This window comes from Opisthocomus hoazin, chromosome 11 (assembly GCF_030867145.1).
Source record: "Opisthocomus hoazin isolate bOpiHoa1 chromosome 11, bOpiHoa1.hap1, whole genome shotgun sequence".
Taxonomy (NCBI): Eukaryota; Metazoa; Chordata; class Aves; order Opisthocomiformes; family Opisthocomidae; genus Opisthocomus; species Opisthocomus hoazin.
This window is the reverse complement of record NC_134424.1, coordinates 23,677,543-23,692,860: the sequence shown is the minus strand read 5'-3', so window position 1 is coordinate 23,692,860 and position 15,318 is coordinate 23,677,543. Positions and strand designations below refer to the sequence as shown.

At 39.6% G+C, this 15,318-nt stretch overlaps 1 protein-coding gene across 7 annotated transcripts in view; it reads right to left on the bottom strand.

The window, feature by feature from the left end:
• Positions 1 to 15,318, bottom strand: part of IQSEC1 (IQ motif and Sec7 domain ArfGEF 1) — a 388,154-nt gene that overhangs the window by 44,060 nt on the left and 328,776 nt on the right. For all 7 annotated transcript variants that reach the window (XM_075432772.1, XM_075432773.1, XM_075432766.1 and 4 more), the window contains 2 exons: positions 14,131 to 14,413; positions 9,764 to 11,028 (listed from right to left, as the gene is read on the bottom strand). In XM_075432772.1, the coding sequence (XP_075288887.1) occupies positions 9,764 to 11,028; positions 14,131 to 14,413 (1,548 nt within the window). The remainder of the gene's footprint in view (positions 1 to 9,763; positions 11,029 to 14,130; positions 14,414 to 15,318) is intronic.

Genomic DNA, 15,318 nt, shown 5'->3' with positions numbered 1-15,318 from the left:
ATTAAATCTTTGTATTTCCTTTTAGATGCTCAGACAATAACAGAGCTGTAAAATGGAAGCATTGATAAACATATGAGCACGGAAAGCAGCTTGCCCAAGTCTGGAACTCCAATATCAGCAATGACAACAGTATCTTTCGAGGTAAACTAAGGGTTTATTCACACAATGTAAATAACCACAAACATACTGTTCTTCCAGCCGTCTGGGACCAGGGGGATAAAGCTAGCCTGACTGAAAACGAGAAGCCAGTGAAACATCTAGAAACAACTTCAGTATTTCTGAAGGCACATCTATGCTTTTTGGTTTCTTGTCTGCGTTTAGGCACACACTCACGTGCTACACTGAAAAACCATGAGCTGAGAGAATCTAGAAAACAAGCAAACCAGAACTACAAACATTGCTTAGAGACTGTCAACACTGCAAACAGAAACAGTTCACAAACACGCTGCTGCCAAAGAAATCTCTTCATGTTGGGGGTGGAGAATTTAATGCAGCTATGATGCCAGCTCTCTGTTAAAAGAAAATAATCTTCCTTGCCTTTGATACTGGAGATCCCATTTCTAAAGTATTTACAGTTGTCACAAAACGCAGCATTAGTTTAACATTAAAATCCAGGGATGGCTTTTTTAATAACAGGAATCCAAGACTTTTCTTAGAATCATTTAAGAAGTTAAATATTTTTAAATAGCCAAGTTGGCAATAATGAGCTAGTTGAACATTCTCCTTAGTTTGGCAGGCAGCTAAATTTTGTTTCTATGGTTGTACTTCTTCCTTCGCTTTTGCTAAATATCCTACTGCTGCTGCCACAAAGCTGAGAGAATCACTATGCTTATTTTAAACCTTCTGTGAAAGAAGAAAAAAACCCAATATCCTTAAAATACTACCAAAACTAGTGCCAACTTGCCAGAGTTCATTCAACTACGCAGCAACGCAAGAAAGGGACTGCAAGGAAAAAAATTAAAAGAAACTGACTGGGAAGCCTGATCTGCGTATACCTCATGTTACACACTGTTTAACGAAGAGAAATTAAAACTAGGTGTAAACTGGATCTTCCGGTAATTACAAGAAAGTGTCTCTGGGTCAGGAAAATAAGCCAAGAAACAGCACGTTTCTGTCAGCTTCTCTGCATCTTGTGGAAACGGGGAGATAGCTATTCACATTATTTGAACAGGAGCCCTACAGTTTCCCCCACAGTGGGGAAGACTTCTCGCCATTAAATTATGATATGTTCATCTTCTCAGTTTTGAATGTACTTCTCAGGTTTATTCGAGACAAAACCAAAAACCTACCACCATGTGAAGGTGACAGCTTATGTGCAATTACACCAAATTACCTGGAATAATCTCCACCCAGTGAAAGTTAATTTATACTCATGTCACTAACAAAAGAATTTACTAGGAAGTGATCTCAGCGACCAGTTCCGTTTGGTGGGGGAGCAAAATAAAGCGAGGAAACTCTGCAGACATCTGTTTTCACAGAATTGGGTAACTGAACACTTCTACCATTACTTTCTGTCTGATCAATCAGTTTCTTTATGTCACCATTTCCTAGTAAAGTGCTAGGAAATTAAACATTATCACTGATACTGAATGTTTAAGGCTTGCCTGAAAATTATTGCCTGAATCAGAGTCAATTACAAAACTGTAAAAAGTGTATAAAAGGCAGCTACAGGGTCCAAGCAGAAAGTCTAGGTTATTGTAATAAAGGAGGAAAAATAGAGTTTAAAGCTATTTCGGAAATATGATTTTTCTGTATGAAAAACATCAGCCTTGAGGAGCAAAGCAGTCAGCACAGTGAAGAGAATCCTCAGGCACACCCCAAGCAGTTGCAATGCAGTAGCTGGACATGCCCTGGCTAGTAAAACCAACCCTGAGTCATCACGCTATAGCAGATTTTGTAGCTCCTCATTATTCCCTCTCTTGGCAGTGGACAGCCTGCTTTTTCTTTTACCCCTGCTCCTTCCTTCCTAGCAAGAAAGGAGGAAATATTTTAGTTAAATAAATGGACCAAAACACTCTATGAGGATTTTCTCAACCTCCTCTGACCGCACTGCATCCCTGCATTTCTCAGAGTAGGGCAAAGAGTTTGCAGCTGCCAGCAGAGCAAAATATACTCCACTCTGAGACAAGATACATGAAAAATCTGCCGGCTCTCTCAGAACTATTTGCCAGGGCCGAGTATTGCTTTCGTGTTTATGCAACTGTAGTCAGGAAATGAGACATGAAGACGACTATGTCCTTTACATTGAGGAACAGTCCCCGTCTTAACATTTTCTAGTGTCCCTGCCCTGAATTCTCTTTCGACACCCTCACCCCAGTTACACGTAACAGAAGCACTTCAGCTTGCATTTCTGCAACTCTGCCGACTGCAAACGAGAAACACTGACAACCACGTTTACTTTAAAAGTAAACCACCTTATAAACTGGCAATGCAAAAACAGCGTTTAAAGATCTCCAGATTTTTTATCTACAGATCCACCAAACTCCAACTGAGTAGATAGATGTGAATTGTTAAATAGGAGGGAAGAGTCGCTGCCCCCTTCTCTTTTCCTTAACTCTGCTTCCAAGGGCTCCTACGCAGCCTTCCCGACTCCCTATTCAAACTGTCCTCCGTATGCCTGCAAAGGCAGGTGGTCACATTTGTCACCCTCAAAATTTAGTCACTTGAGATGTGGGGGCAAGGGGAAAGGAATTAAAATTCTGGCATCCAGAGTCATGTCAGATGGTTGTCTGGGAGCTGTGCACCCAGTCAAATTCCTCTGTTCTTAGGGTCATTTTCTAATAACTGGCTGTATCCTGAGCATGCACCCGGGCATTGTTAGAGCAAACCAGTTACCGATTCCTGGCACGTAGCAGCAGGAGGGAGACGTGTGCCCAGAATGTTTAAGGGCAGGAGGAGCTGGCGGCAGAGGATGAGGTAATGGCTCTTTCACGGTGCCAGGGACGCTTGCACACAGTTACTGCTGGTCCTAGTGCAGCCTTTCAAAAGCCAGATTTGCTTTCAACATTTGGTAAAGTTTATACTCCCTTTAACGGCAATAAAGGGGATCCTTGTGCCCCTATTTGAAATCGGTGCTTAAATTCAACTATTGGTTGAATTGTTGCAGTTCTGCCTCTCAGCTGTTTCTTACTGGCAGGACGTAATGCATGCTAATCAAAGCACCCATTTTGGAAAAACAGGAGGAAAAATCAGTCCTCGGGGAGAAAAGATAAAACACGCACAGAACAAAGCAAAACACACAGAGGTCTTTTTTTTTTTTTTCCCTTTGAGTGTTCTCACTGAGGGCTAAACATTTTTAGAAATAATGAGAGTCATACTCAGAACATTCTTCCCTTCTTACTAACTCCTCAGCATGTTAGCGGCCAAGCTACATGGAGTGCTTTGATTTTAATTTTTGTTGGAACTGCCTGTGGTTGAATAATCTGCAGTCCAGATGTTGTAACAACAGTAAAGTCTCTCTCAGCATATACACGAGGATGGCAAATAGCTCTGTTGCGAAATCCTGAATAAGCCTCTTGTCTCCCCTTTCCACTTTCTATTGAATCATTCCAAAAACTCACAGAAGATATACAAATTGCAAAGATACTAGTGATCAGCTGACAAAATAAAAGAATTAGTTCAAAGGTAAATAGAACCAGCTCAGTTTGGTTTACACCTTCTCGCTCCTACTCAATCTGCACTTACAAAGTCTAAAATCATTAGAAATATTTCCAATAAGCTTTCAACTTAAAATTCTAAGGGGGACAATCTAAAATACACGTTTTCAGACCAGATATTATAATGCTGAATGGATGCCATGAAACCTGTCTAAAAACAATGCAGAAAGTATGCTGAGCATCCTAAGTGAAATTCATTAGGCATGTAATTGGTGTAAATGGAGGAACATCAGATTAGTACACTTATTATGATATTTAAACTAATGTCTACTTCCAAAACTTCTGTTTTAAAAAAGCTTAATAACATCTGGCAACTTTTAAGGATTTCAAATAGAGAAAAAGAAATAGAGAAAAGTACTTCCTGAATGTAACAGTACTTAAGAATCCAAATTACCTTCAATCTCTACCTACGTGTAAATGATGGAAACTGTACACCTGTGTTGAACAGTTAAAGCTGCTTTCATGGAAAATGAAAAATGTGCCTTTTCACAAATATTTTATTGTGCACCTCAGGTTTCCAACAACAATTTGTTTAGAAATTGTAATTTGCAATTTTGTATTTGGTATAATCCCACCAGCACTCAGCAAATTCCTCTCATATCTACTTAGTGAAATAAATACTTAAATTAACATTCCAGGGAATCTAGACATGTTTTAAAACGTCTGCTCCGGGAATTAGTATTCAATTCACAATAAGAGTGATTTTTAGATTTTGAATAAAATCATCCTCATCATGCAATAAATGAAGCCGGTAGGGCTTTCAGGGCTTACAGGTCAAAAGATGATACATCACTGCATAACGCAAACAGATAACTCATGCCTTTTTAGCCCTGTCAATAAATCCTTTCAGAGAACTTTGGAATAGTGGGAACCTTGATAATAGGCCGTTATAAAGGAAGCTACAGAAAACTCTTCAAAACAGTACACTGTAATGGATTGAGGACACATGGGGAACAGTTTTCCATCTGTCACTTTGTTTTCCAGAAAGCAAAAGAGGACAAAAAAGGGGGGGTGGGGGGTGAAAGGCATCTGGGAAAATGTATTGTAAAAGTATTTCTAGCCTATCCTCTGTTCTAGCAGTGTAAAGTGGTGTTATGTTCATTTACCTCCAAGATGTATGTGCAAGATTTAGGCTGTAAAACCTTCAGCCAAACACTATACAAAAAGAGCCCTCAACAACATTATGCCACAGCATAAAGAGCAGAGCAGCCTGGTGCAAATGGCCCACACGCCGTACTTCACGGTACCTCTGCACCAGCACTGTCAGAAATTGGCACCAGCAAGACTGGCTCCCGTGGCAGGAAACCACGACGTCACAGGAACACTGCCAGATGAGAGGACATCTAATGGCATCTTCCAATATCTGATATCCCAAAGGAGACAGCAAATATGACTAGTCTCTGCTAGATGAACAAATGAGTCTGAGAAACAAAAACTTTTATCTCCCACATTTTATAATACTAGGCACAGTCACATCACATTTTCAAACCATTCTAATTGTGTCCAAGTTTTGTTAAAAATACTTTATTAATACAGAAAGTGTTTGTACTCCCTACCCAAGAGAATGCTGAATAATCACCACATCGTACTCTACTTGATGTGGCCCAGCTGGGTGTGTCACTGCAGTTTGAGGACACAGGAACTGAGGGCAGTGTCATCAACAAAAATACTTGGCAGCCGCAAGTACTTGGCAAGAGCCAGAGTTACTGCCACCATCGCGGTGGCACAAGAGAAGGGAACCTAGCAATATACTTCTTCCTACGCACGCACAGCTCTGCACAGAATTACAGTCTGCTGCTACCAACTGCAAAGTTGACTCAAGGGCAGAACGTGTTTCCTCAGACTGCTGAGGTTAAACCATTCGGTCCTGTTTAATCTGTTAGAACCATCAGTGCACCGGTAGCAGAATAGAACCTGAAAATCCTACCGGATTGGGCTGCAATAACTGGTAAACCTGGTATTTCCAGCCTGGAGTCAAAACAAACATGAGAATCATATCACAGCCCTTTTTACTTTTTTTTCCCCCCATCGTCTTTTTTTTTGTTTTTAAAGCAGCAGTCAAAAGCCCTCTTGAAGCCTTGTTTATAAGCAAACCAGTCTCAAAGGCTGGATTTGCATTGGCAGGGTTTGGAGCCTGCAAAATAAACCTTTCTAGGTAGTGTTTTCCTTCTGCCTGTAAGAGAGGAATGGTTTCTAGTATAATTTCTCCCAGACTACAACCCTTTCAAACTACACTGAAGATGCCTATTTCAACACAGCTGGCTGCACCAAGCTTCCCTTGGAGCCTCTGCACTCTGGGCATGCACCTGCAATCCTTCCTTTAGGCAGGCAATGAATGGTAACACACAAGCTGACAGCCCATTGACAGGGTGAAATCACTACCGCCATTCAAAATCAGGAGAATGTACACAAGCTCTTCCTTAGTTGCGATGTCTGTGGCAGAAATCATTCCAATTTGGGTAATACTTTCTGTGCTAGTATAGTACATGCCACAAAACATCTTTAAAAAAAGTACACTTTAATCAACACCAAGGTTCCAAATTGAGTGCCAAATTAGTTTGAAACAAATTCTACGATCCAGTGACAAAACTCCTAGAAAAATGGTTTTCAATTGCCTACAGGTTTTTCTCTACTGTCCTGTGTTCTTCATTCTCCAAGGACCTTTGTGCTACTAATGTTTTGCATATAATGGCAATTAAGTGAACCAGACCACCAGCTGTGCTCAACTTCCACCCATAACTTGCTAGTCTAATAAAGGGCCTTTGGTAAGAAACCTTCACTTTGGCTTCTGAAAATTATTACTGTAATAAGAAAGCTAGAAAAATTATAAAGCATCTTCTGAAATTTCAACTGTGAGGACAGTGACTTTCCACGCTTTTTAAAACTTCATTCTTCCAGCACCCCTAGTGAACAAAGCAGAAGTATTTACTACAATTCATCCACTTCTTTAAGGTTCTAAACTCTTTGCGTTTCAGCCAAGTTTCATCTACCAGAAAGAAATGACATGATTATTTGTTAATTAAGGTTTGGGATATCAATTTGCAAGAAAGATTTCAAAGATGCAATGAAATTAACACGAACGTCTTGTAAAAGACATCCCTAAAATTTCCTCTGGTAGGTGCAGACATTTGGAAAAAAGCTTGCCTTCTTGTAATGGGTAACTTCAAAGCCATTTCTTTCAGTTCTGTGCACAGTCCTTCTGCATGGGTGGAGCACACGTCTTCTCCAGAGCTCGCTGCCAAGACTTGTACTACTCTGTCATTTTATGATCATAAACGTGTCATGAAAGATCACATGATCAAAGACACCTAAATGATTCTGCTGCATTGACTTGAACACTGGAGAGCAGACTAAAAAATGTATCCCATCACATCGCAGGTGCACATCCGCTCACACGACAGGAAGAACAAGCAGTCTGCTACACGGGGCTGGATGCATAGGCAGACCCATCTCATATGAGATGCTGAGCAGTTGCATCTTTGCCACAGCAAAACTGAAAAGACAGGACTGATTTGCAGGAAGCCCACCTGCCTGCAGACCCCCTTTCCATGTCCAGCCAGCCTGGGCAATCCTCCTTTCCGCTGTTCTGCATGTGAAATAGCAGCCTTTGCCAAGGGAACTCACATCTAGCATGTGGCTTGCTTTTCAAAAAACATTTGGGCGCACAAGATGCTGTGACACACTTCATGTGCTGAGAACTGTGAGCGTAATGCTCAGAAGTTAATTGAAACTAATGCACCTGTACAGCACACATATGAAAGGAAAAAGGATTCTTCATCTTGCAGAAATCATCCCTTCAAGTGCCTGAACACAATCCCTATCCCTCCAGTTACCTCACAAAATGCAGTTTGCAATTCCACTGATACACTCTTAAGAGTCTCCTTCTGAACTTTTTAAAGAATAAAGCTTTGGAAGTTTCCCAGCTCCCTTTCAAACAGGTTTACAGATTCAGGTACCATCACATTCTATGGTGGTTCGACACCTGACATTGCACAGAAGGGAAATATGGCTATTCATGAAATGTCACAATCTGGACGTGAAGAGGTATAATCAAAACTAAGATACATGGGATACTTGGGAACTGTCTGAGCTGTCAATAGAATTAGAGTGACTCGGCAGAAAGTGATGAGAATCTTCACTTCTGTGTCAATACTGGAGATAAAATGCAGTAGGGGAATGAAACAATCACACACAGCAAAAGACCACGCACAGAGTTCTGCGCAGTGCTGTCTTCTAGAACTCACTGCTAAGAAACTGCACGTCACCTTATAACCAGTCAATATAGAAAAAAGGTTTAAGTCCATGCAGCAAGACCACTTAGATGTGTTTCAAATAACAGTCTCTATTCTTCTCTGTTCCTGATGTGTATTTTTCACTGTCAGCCTCCTACTGACATGGCATGTGACTAGAAGAATCTGACAACTTCCAGTGCTCTCATTCCTCTCTGCATGCCACTTAAGCACTTTTTCCATTCACCTTTTTTCTTACACCCTTCTGCAATTGACTCAAAAGACTGTATTATCAAGCCTGAAGTTCACTGACCACTGACTGCTTAAGGCTTAATTGCTGTGCAAAATGCTGAGCAAACACCAAGTTTTTTTAAATGTCAGCCAAACAGTACCTCCTCCCCACATCAAGAATGTGAATGTTTTCAAATCTTCTAAAAAAATCATATTGATTTCTCTTCCTACCCAGTCTACTTCATGAGCAGCAAAAGCTGCAGAGATCCTATGACTTACATACTTCCAACTGGTTAAAAGTTTCTGCAAAGGCCTATTAACTTTTCACAAAGATAAAGAAACAAACCTGAAAGTTTTTACAGCCAAACCTGTCCGATCCATACTTCGTATTGTAATGCACAGCCTCACATGATAGCATCAAAGAGCTCTATTTATTAGCAATGTTACAACTTATTATTGTATGATGAACTACCGACCTATTAATCCAACCAAACCAGATCGCAGCTGTGGTAGCTGAAAAGGAAGGCTGAACTCATTCAAGCTGGAGGAGACTGTGAAGCAAGGTCTATGCCAGCATGACGAAATATTTATTAGCTCTTCAGAAGCTACAAAATTTCCACAGAGAAATCCTGAAGTACTCGGTAGAAAATTTCAAAAACTTATACAAACACTGTGAGCTGCCAACACTATTTTAAAGAAAAATAGGAACAAATTCTGGCCCTTGGCATCTTTCACCTAAGAGTTCTGAGGAGCTTTATATAGGCACTAGTGCCAGAAAAGGTTCAAGTAAATGATACCCATTCTAGGGCAGGGAAACTGGCACACCAGGCATCAACTGAGCAGCAAAGAAAAGCTAGGAATTCTAATGCCAGCCACCTAGCTGTTCTTATCTTCCAATTATAATAGTTCTAATGAACTCCAGTAATGTGAATACAGAGTTTAAGCAGTATATTGTTACTCTTAATCGTAATATTCATGGTTCTCTACAGCCACATGGGAGTGTCCAAAGAATAAAGTATTTCAATACAACAAAGAAACTTGAAAAAGTTGTTTTATAGAAGTTTTGAACAACAATACATGAGAAAATTAAGTCATAGGCAGCAATACAAATTTTATTATAATTTTATGATAAATAATAAAAATGTAATTAGTGTAAAAATATTAAGTGCATTGTTTTCTAGTATCAAAGCTTTGATGATCTACTGAACAAATTTCAGGCCCTGCGTGTGTTAAACAGCAAACCCATGCTGCTTGTCATTTCCAATTCCTGTATGAGAAGTTTTACAATGCCTACATGATTAGGGCAGGAAGAAATGTGAATTTGTCGTAACACCAAAAATGGATAAGGATTAAGCCACCACATTTTTCAACAAGAAAGAAATCCAATCCATCCTCTTTAACAGTTAACTACCATATATATATATACACATAATTATATTTTTTCTTTACCCCTAAAGCTGTTTAACTACGAAGACGTCAGCTTGTAAGTACTCTAACACCAACAGTCACCACGAACAACTTATGTTTCTCACTGAAAAGTCAGTACCAGATACTAGTCTTACTTATCTTATATAAGGAAAATATTCCCGGTTCAGTGGCTGTGTTTCCACCAAACACAGAGAGAAAAGGAGGAAACGCTGTACTTACTTGTTAAAAAGGTTCAGTCCAATCCTATAATGGCGTTTCCTGATAACATCATTACTGAAGGCAGGGGAATCCCAGCTGTTGCGAGTTTCTTTGTGGTATGTTTGTTTGCTCAAGGTTTGCTCCCTTAGGCTGTCTCTAGAAGACGATTCTGAGCTGCAATTTATTGTATCATTAGAGTTGGAAGTGCTGTTGATGCTGTCATTGTCTCCATCAGAATAATCAGACTCTGATTTGCTTTGCCTGTTTGCTGTGCCATTGATAGCTAAATGACTGTCTATAGGCCTAGCCCTATGTCTTGCCTCCTGCTCCTCTCGGGATATAATCTTGGCAGGAATACTGTGAGGGATGTGTTTTGGGCTTCCTCGTTGACTAGTGATCCCTCGGTCATATGCATTTTGTCTCTTTAATGAGCCTCTCTCTGAGCGATCACTCAAGTCCACTGAGCTGTCACTGGGTGGCTCTATAGTTAGCAATGGTAGATGGTCCATTCTCACCCTCTGTTCCTGACATTCCAATGACGGGGTACTCCTGCAGCTCGTATCAGTGTCTATCTTATCATCTTTGTGGGTCATGGACCAGTACTCTTGAGAAGAGTTCACGGACCGGAGCCTCAGATCAGATTCTGTGCTGGACGGTCTCTCTACTGATTGGGAAAGTGGAAGGGGTGGAGATAACTCTTCCTCATCAATATATAATGTAACATCACTGTATGATGCTGTCATCTCATCAAGCTTCCTGTGATCCACATTGTGAATTGCTGGTTTAGTTTGAGCACAACTGTCCCTTTCCATTTCACGACTTCTGACTTGATCCGGAGTCTGGACTTCATCAGAATGTAGACTACGGCAATTCAGTGCATCATCGATGGACTCTGCAAGGGATTTCACTTGCCTGGAAAAAGCATCCTCCAGTTCTGTTATAGCATCAGCAAAATCAGTAGATGCTGCTGGAGGCTTCATTGTAGCTGACTCTCCAAGGTCACCACATTCAGACTGTACCAGGGATCCCAGCTTTGACCCATCATTTGTAACAGAAACTTGTTTTCCTTCAAAGTAAGAGCTGTGGACTTTCTCAGGTCCTTCAAAGGAAAACTGCATTCTCATATTGGACAGTACAATGCGTCTTGACATACGATTTTCAGACATAGAACTTCTAAGACGCTCAAAATTTTTGTTCATCTGATACTGGCGAAAAGCTGTTTGTATAGTACGAGCAGCATGTCTAGTTATGAGACGGCCTCCATATTTCCGTTCTAGCATTTCCACCTGTGAAAGGGCAAACACAATTGCTTTGTAACTTTATGCAGGTTAGAAAAAGGTTAAAGTATGTAAAAAAGTTTGCTTTTAACAACTTTAATTTTCAGAAATTTTTGAAGTTTATACTGGTTTTGAAAGTAAAAACTACCAGCTCCAGACCAGCAACTGCACAAATAGTGAACTGAACAGTCATTTGCAAGTTCCACTATAAAAATACAGACAAAAATATGACTTTGTGAACACTGTCATGTAAAATTAAGGTGTTGGCAATTTGCATGTGTATGTGTGTTGAAATTTTGGTTTTCACACATTAGCGTTGGTGTGTCCACGTCAAAGCAGACCAGACAGCACTCTAATGCAGCATAATGCAGTCATTCTTTCTCTGTAGGGACAATCGTAGAGAAGTGAAACACAAGTATAATGCAAATTGTCATATTTTGGGAGTAAATTCCAAAAGTGGCCATCGTCTTTCCAGGCATGCGTTGCTTTGTAAATGAATAAAAACCAGGCAGCATAAAAAGCTAAAAGGTAAAAAACTAGGCCTGATATTAAAGCAACACTTCCCAGACCATACACTTCCAGAGAGGTTTCTCCAATGGAATACCCACATACACTGTCTTCCTCAAACCTAGAACATATTTCAGACTTTCCAAATACAAATTCAAATCTATTTTCATTCTTGTAATTACATTCAACATTGCCAGTGTTCCCAATTAACAGAACGAATATGCAAAATAAATACATTATAAATGCCATCCGTTTAAATTAGTGAAAATGACATGTCAATACTTTTGGAATACTCATTAGATATTTTCAAACCTTTGCTTTCTAAACACAAAAAGCATCAATTATTTAAAAAATACTGAACAAGATGAATAACTACTTTTATTTCAATTTTTTTCCCCAACATTTAATTTCTGTTCTAATCAGTCTTTGCTGGATCCATACTATTCACAAACACAAAACATACATCACAAATCAATATGCTTGGTAGTACAGTTAACACCACCATTGTTGTATAAGTCCTTGCAATTCTCATAATACTCCAGTGATTCAAAAGTCATTTCCCGTCACTTGCAAATCCAGGTATCTTTTTTTTATTAGACACCTTGTTTTAATTACTTATGTTACATGCACGTGCACAGACAATCTCTCCTCCTCACACTTTGGAGATCTCTCCAAGTATTTACGAAGTTCAGATACTGATGTGCAGAGGGGCTTCATCCCCCTTCTATGGATGAAACTAAGTGCTACTGAAGAATATTTCCTAGTCCATTATGTCTACCGTTTGGGAGTAGTTGAGGTATTTCTTTCAGTGCTAATGCCAGGTTCAGCAGCTCGCATTCCCCCTCCACATGAAAGATGATCTCCTTCAGGTTTACACAGAAAATGATTCTATGAAATGTTTCTATGAAAATGACATCATCATTGATTATCATAAATTAGATGGTTTTAGTAGGAATTTTAATTGAGAGCATTTGGGAATTGCCTAGATGATTTACTAGACTTGTGAATAATATTTCTAATAAATTTTAATGCATATTTAATGCATCTTTTAAATGCATCTTTAATGCACACTGCCTGTAGGTAAAGCCTCGAACATTTTCCTAAATAGTGTTTAAGTATCTTCTGAGATGTCAACAAGAGCTTTTCAAGAGCAGTAAGCAACTCCTCAGTATCAAGCTTCCTTTATGTATCATTGTCACTTTTTATTGTGTAGGACTCCCTAAACAAATACAAAATAACATTTGCAGGCCTCATTTTCTATCAAACTGGCATAAAAGGACAGATGGAATTAGGCTCTGTGAGTATTTGCAGCGCAAGAGACCTCTTTAGTAAGCTTAACACTCTGTATCGATCCCTTATGAGACTTCTAGCAGAAATGACAGCCAAAGGTAGGAAAGGAAGTAGCATTTTAGATCGCACAGGGAGGTCCAATTTAATAGCAGAGCTGGCATAATCCAGATCAAGAATCAGGAACTTGGTATGTCCCCACTCCAGTCTAGAATTTGACAGGCATAAAGGCTAAACTGAACTCATGCTCGCTATCCCAACTATTGGCTTCAACTTTGTCAGGGCTAAAGCTCTGTTCTTCCAGGCCTCTCTGGAACAACATTTCATGATTTTCCAACCTGAAATTTTAGAACAATAAACAGATGGAAAATGAGACTTAGCCCCTATAAATTCCACTGACTATCAATGTGTGGTCCAAAATCAGGAGCAGTTGCTTCCTGTCTGCAGTATTTTGCCTGCTTCCACTTTCGCCATGTTAATGTACAAGTTGGAGTGACTGTGCAATATACCACAGTGATTCACAGTAAACAAAATCTTCTGTGGCAAGAAAGATCTCTAACACCACCCCTCCCACCCCCCACCCGCAAAAAACAAAACCCCAAAACATGGATGAATTGGCTACCGTTCATCTATCAGTGAAATCCAGTGCATCCTGCATATTTGCTTACCTTAAGCTATTACAGCTTCATTTTCAAATTAGAAACATGATCTTATATGGCAAGAAACATCTTTTAAATAGGACTACACTCAGAATAAAGCTTAAAAGGAATGGCTGAGGCTGACCGTCTTACAGAAACACTTTTTTAGGGACAAAGGCTTTGAAACTCCACATAGCTTCCATCCAGTTCTTTGTAAAGTATATGGGAGTTTTGCCTAGTTGAATAAAACTAACCAAGACCTTGAATTCACCCCACAGATGTGAGAGAACATCAGATGCAGTAAGTTCTTCCTTTCTTTCAGCAACAACAAAGATATCAAGGTTTCAAAATGACTCCTTTTCTTAGAAAAATATTTTGCATTATTACATTCTAGTACTTGCATCAAGCATGAAATCACAACTCCTAGTAGAACTGTTTTTATTTTTAACACTATTAACATATCTTTTATGAATTTCTTCAAAAAGGTGGGAGGGTGCGTGGGACACAGGGATGACACAACACAGAAAAAAGCCAGTCAAAAGCCTCAAAAACGCTGACGTATGACTATTTTGAACTAAGTTGGTTGCAGGAAAAAAAGGTATTTTCAGCATCACAGCTGAAAAGATCAGCTTACAGGCGCATTGCCATTGTCATAAATCAGGTAACAAAGCGCAAATACCTGCTTATCTTGTAGGTCTGAAGAGAGTTCATAGCTCTCAGAAAGCGATCTTGACCTTTTAATAGCTTCTTCCTCTGCTTGTTTTCGCAGTATGGATGTTGAGTGCTGAAGTTTCGGCCTCCGAGACCTTTGTTGTCCAGGGGAGACAGAGTACAGCCCGTAAGCAGAATGATCGTAATGGTCTGGACTGATAGCTGAACTGTGTGTTATAGGTCCTTGATGGTAAGTAGATGGGCTGTCCAAAGATGTGCCAGTTTCACTGCTTGGAGCTTCACCCTCAACACTAGACAGAATGAAAAGACAGGAAAATCCTCAGGTGAGCATCATGTACCAAAATTCTCAGCAACAAATAGCATAGTTTTGCTCTGTATCACTTTATGTGTCCAGCACATTTTGCTCAAATTCAGATGCAGTTAGAACAGCGTAATGTGGCTTTCATGTCAAACACCACAGCTTTCACTGTAATTTAGGCCAGTCTCTGTTTCTCTTGCAGAGGTCATCTTTAGAGCATGAGTTAAGTGAGAGAATGGAGATTCCAAGCATTGTTCAACTTTACACAGTAATTAGCAATAACATCCTGAGTAAGTCACTCAACAGCTACTGTGTAAAATAAATGGAAACTTTTAATTTCTTCTAAGACTGCTCATTTCCAAGTTGTTCTACTTCAAAACCACGGAAGCTTATTTGTGTCTTTCCTTGCTTTGACAAATAAAAGCAATACTTTCTTACTGTTACATTACAGTTTGACATAAAAGGATTACTTCCACGTTACTCAAAGGACATTTGGGATTTAATGGATCTTGTGAGCTACTGTGTTTCTAGAAACTGAAGTCAGGAAAAAGTACCTATAGGAGAAATTTCATTTATTTCTCTGTTAGTGAAAGATTGCTCCCATGGGATACTTCTGGCATGCTTTGTAGTAAGTCATCCCAAGGGATGGTGTTTCTAGCTAATGAAAGCAAAATAGTTTCAGGTAGTGAAAACACAACAGGAGTTATGTGGCAAATAAAACACTTTGCTTTCATATGAATGCTGTTTTGCCAAGGAATAAAGGAAACAAAAAGCTATATACTAAAGGAGTTACTGTACACAATAAGGAAACATTTTAAAACTAAGTCCTAGTCAAGGTTTAGCCTGAAGTACCCATGACTAATAGTAATTTGTATTTCTTTTATATTTACAGTAGGG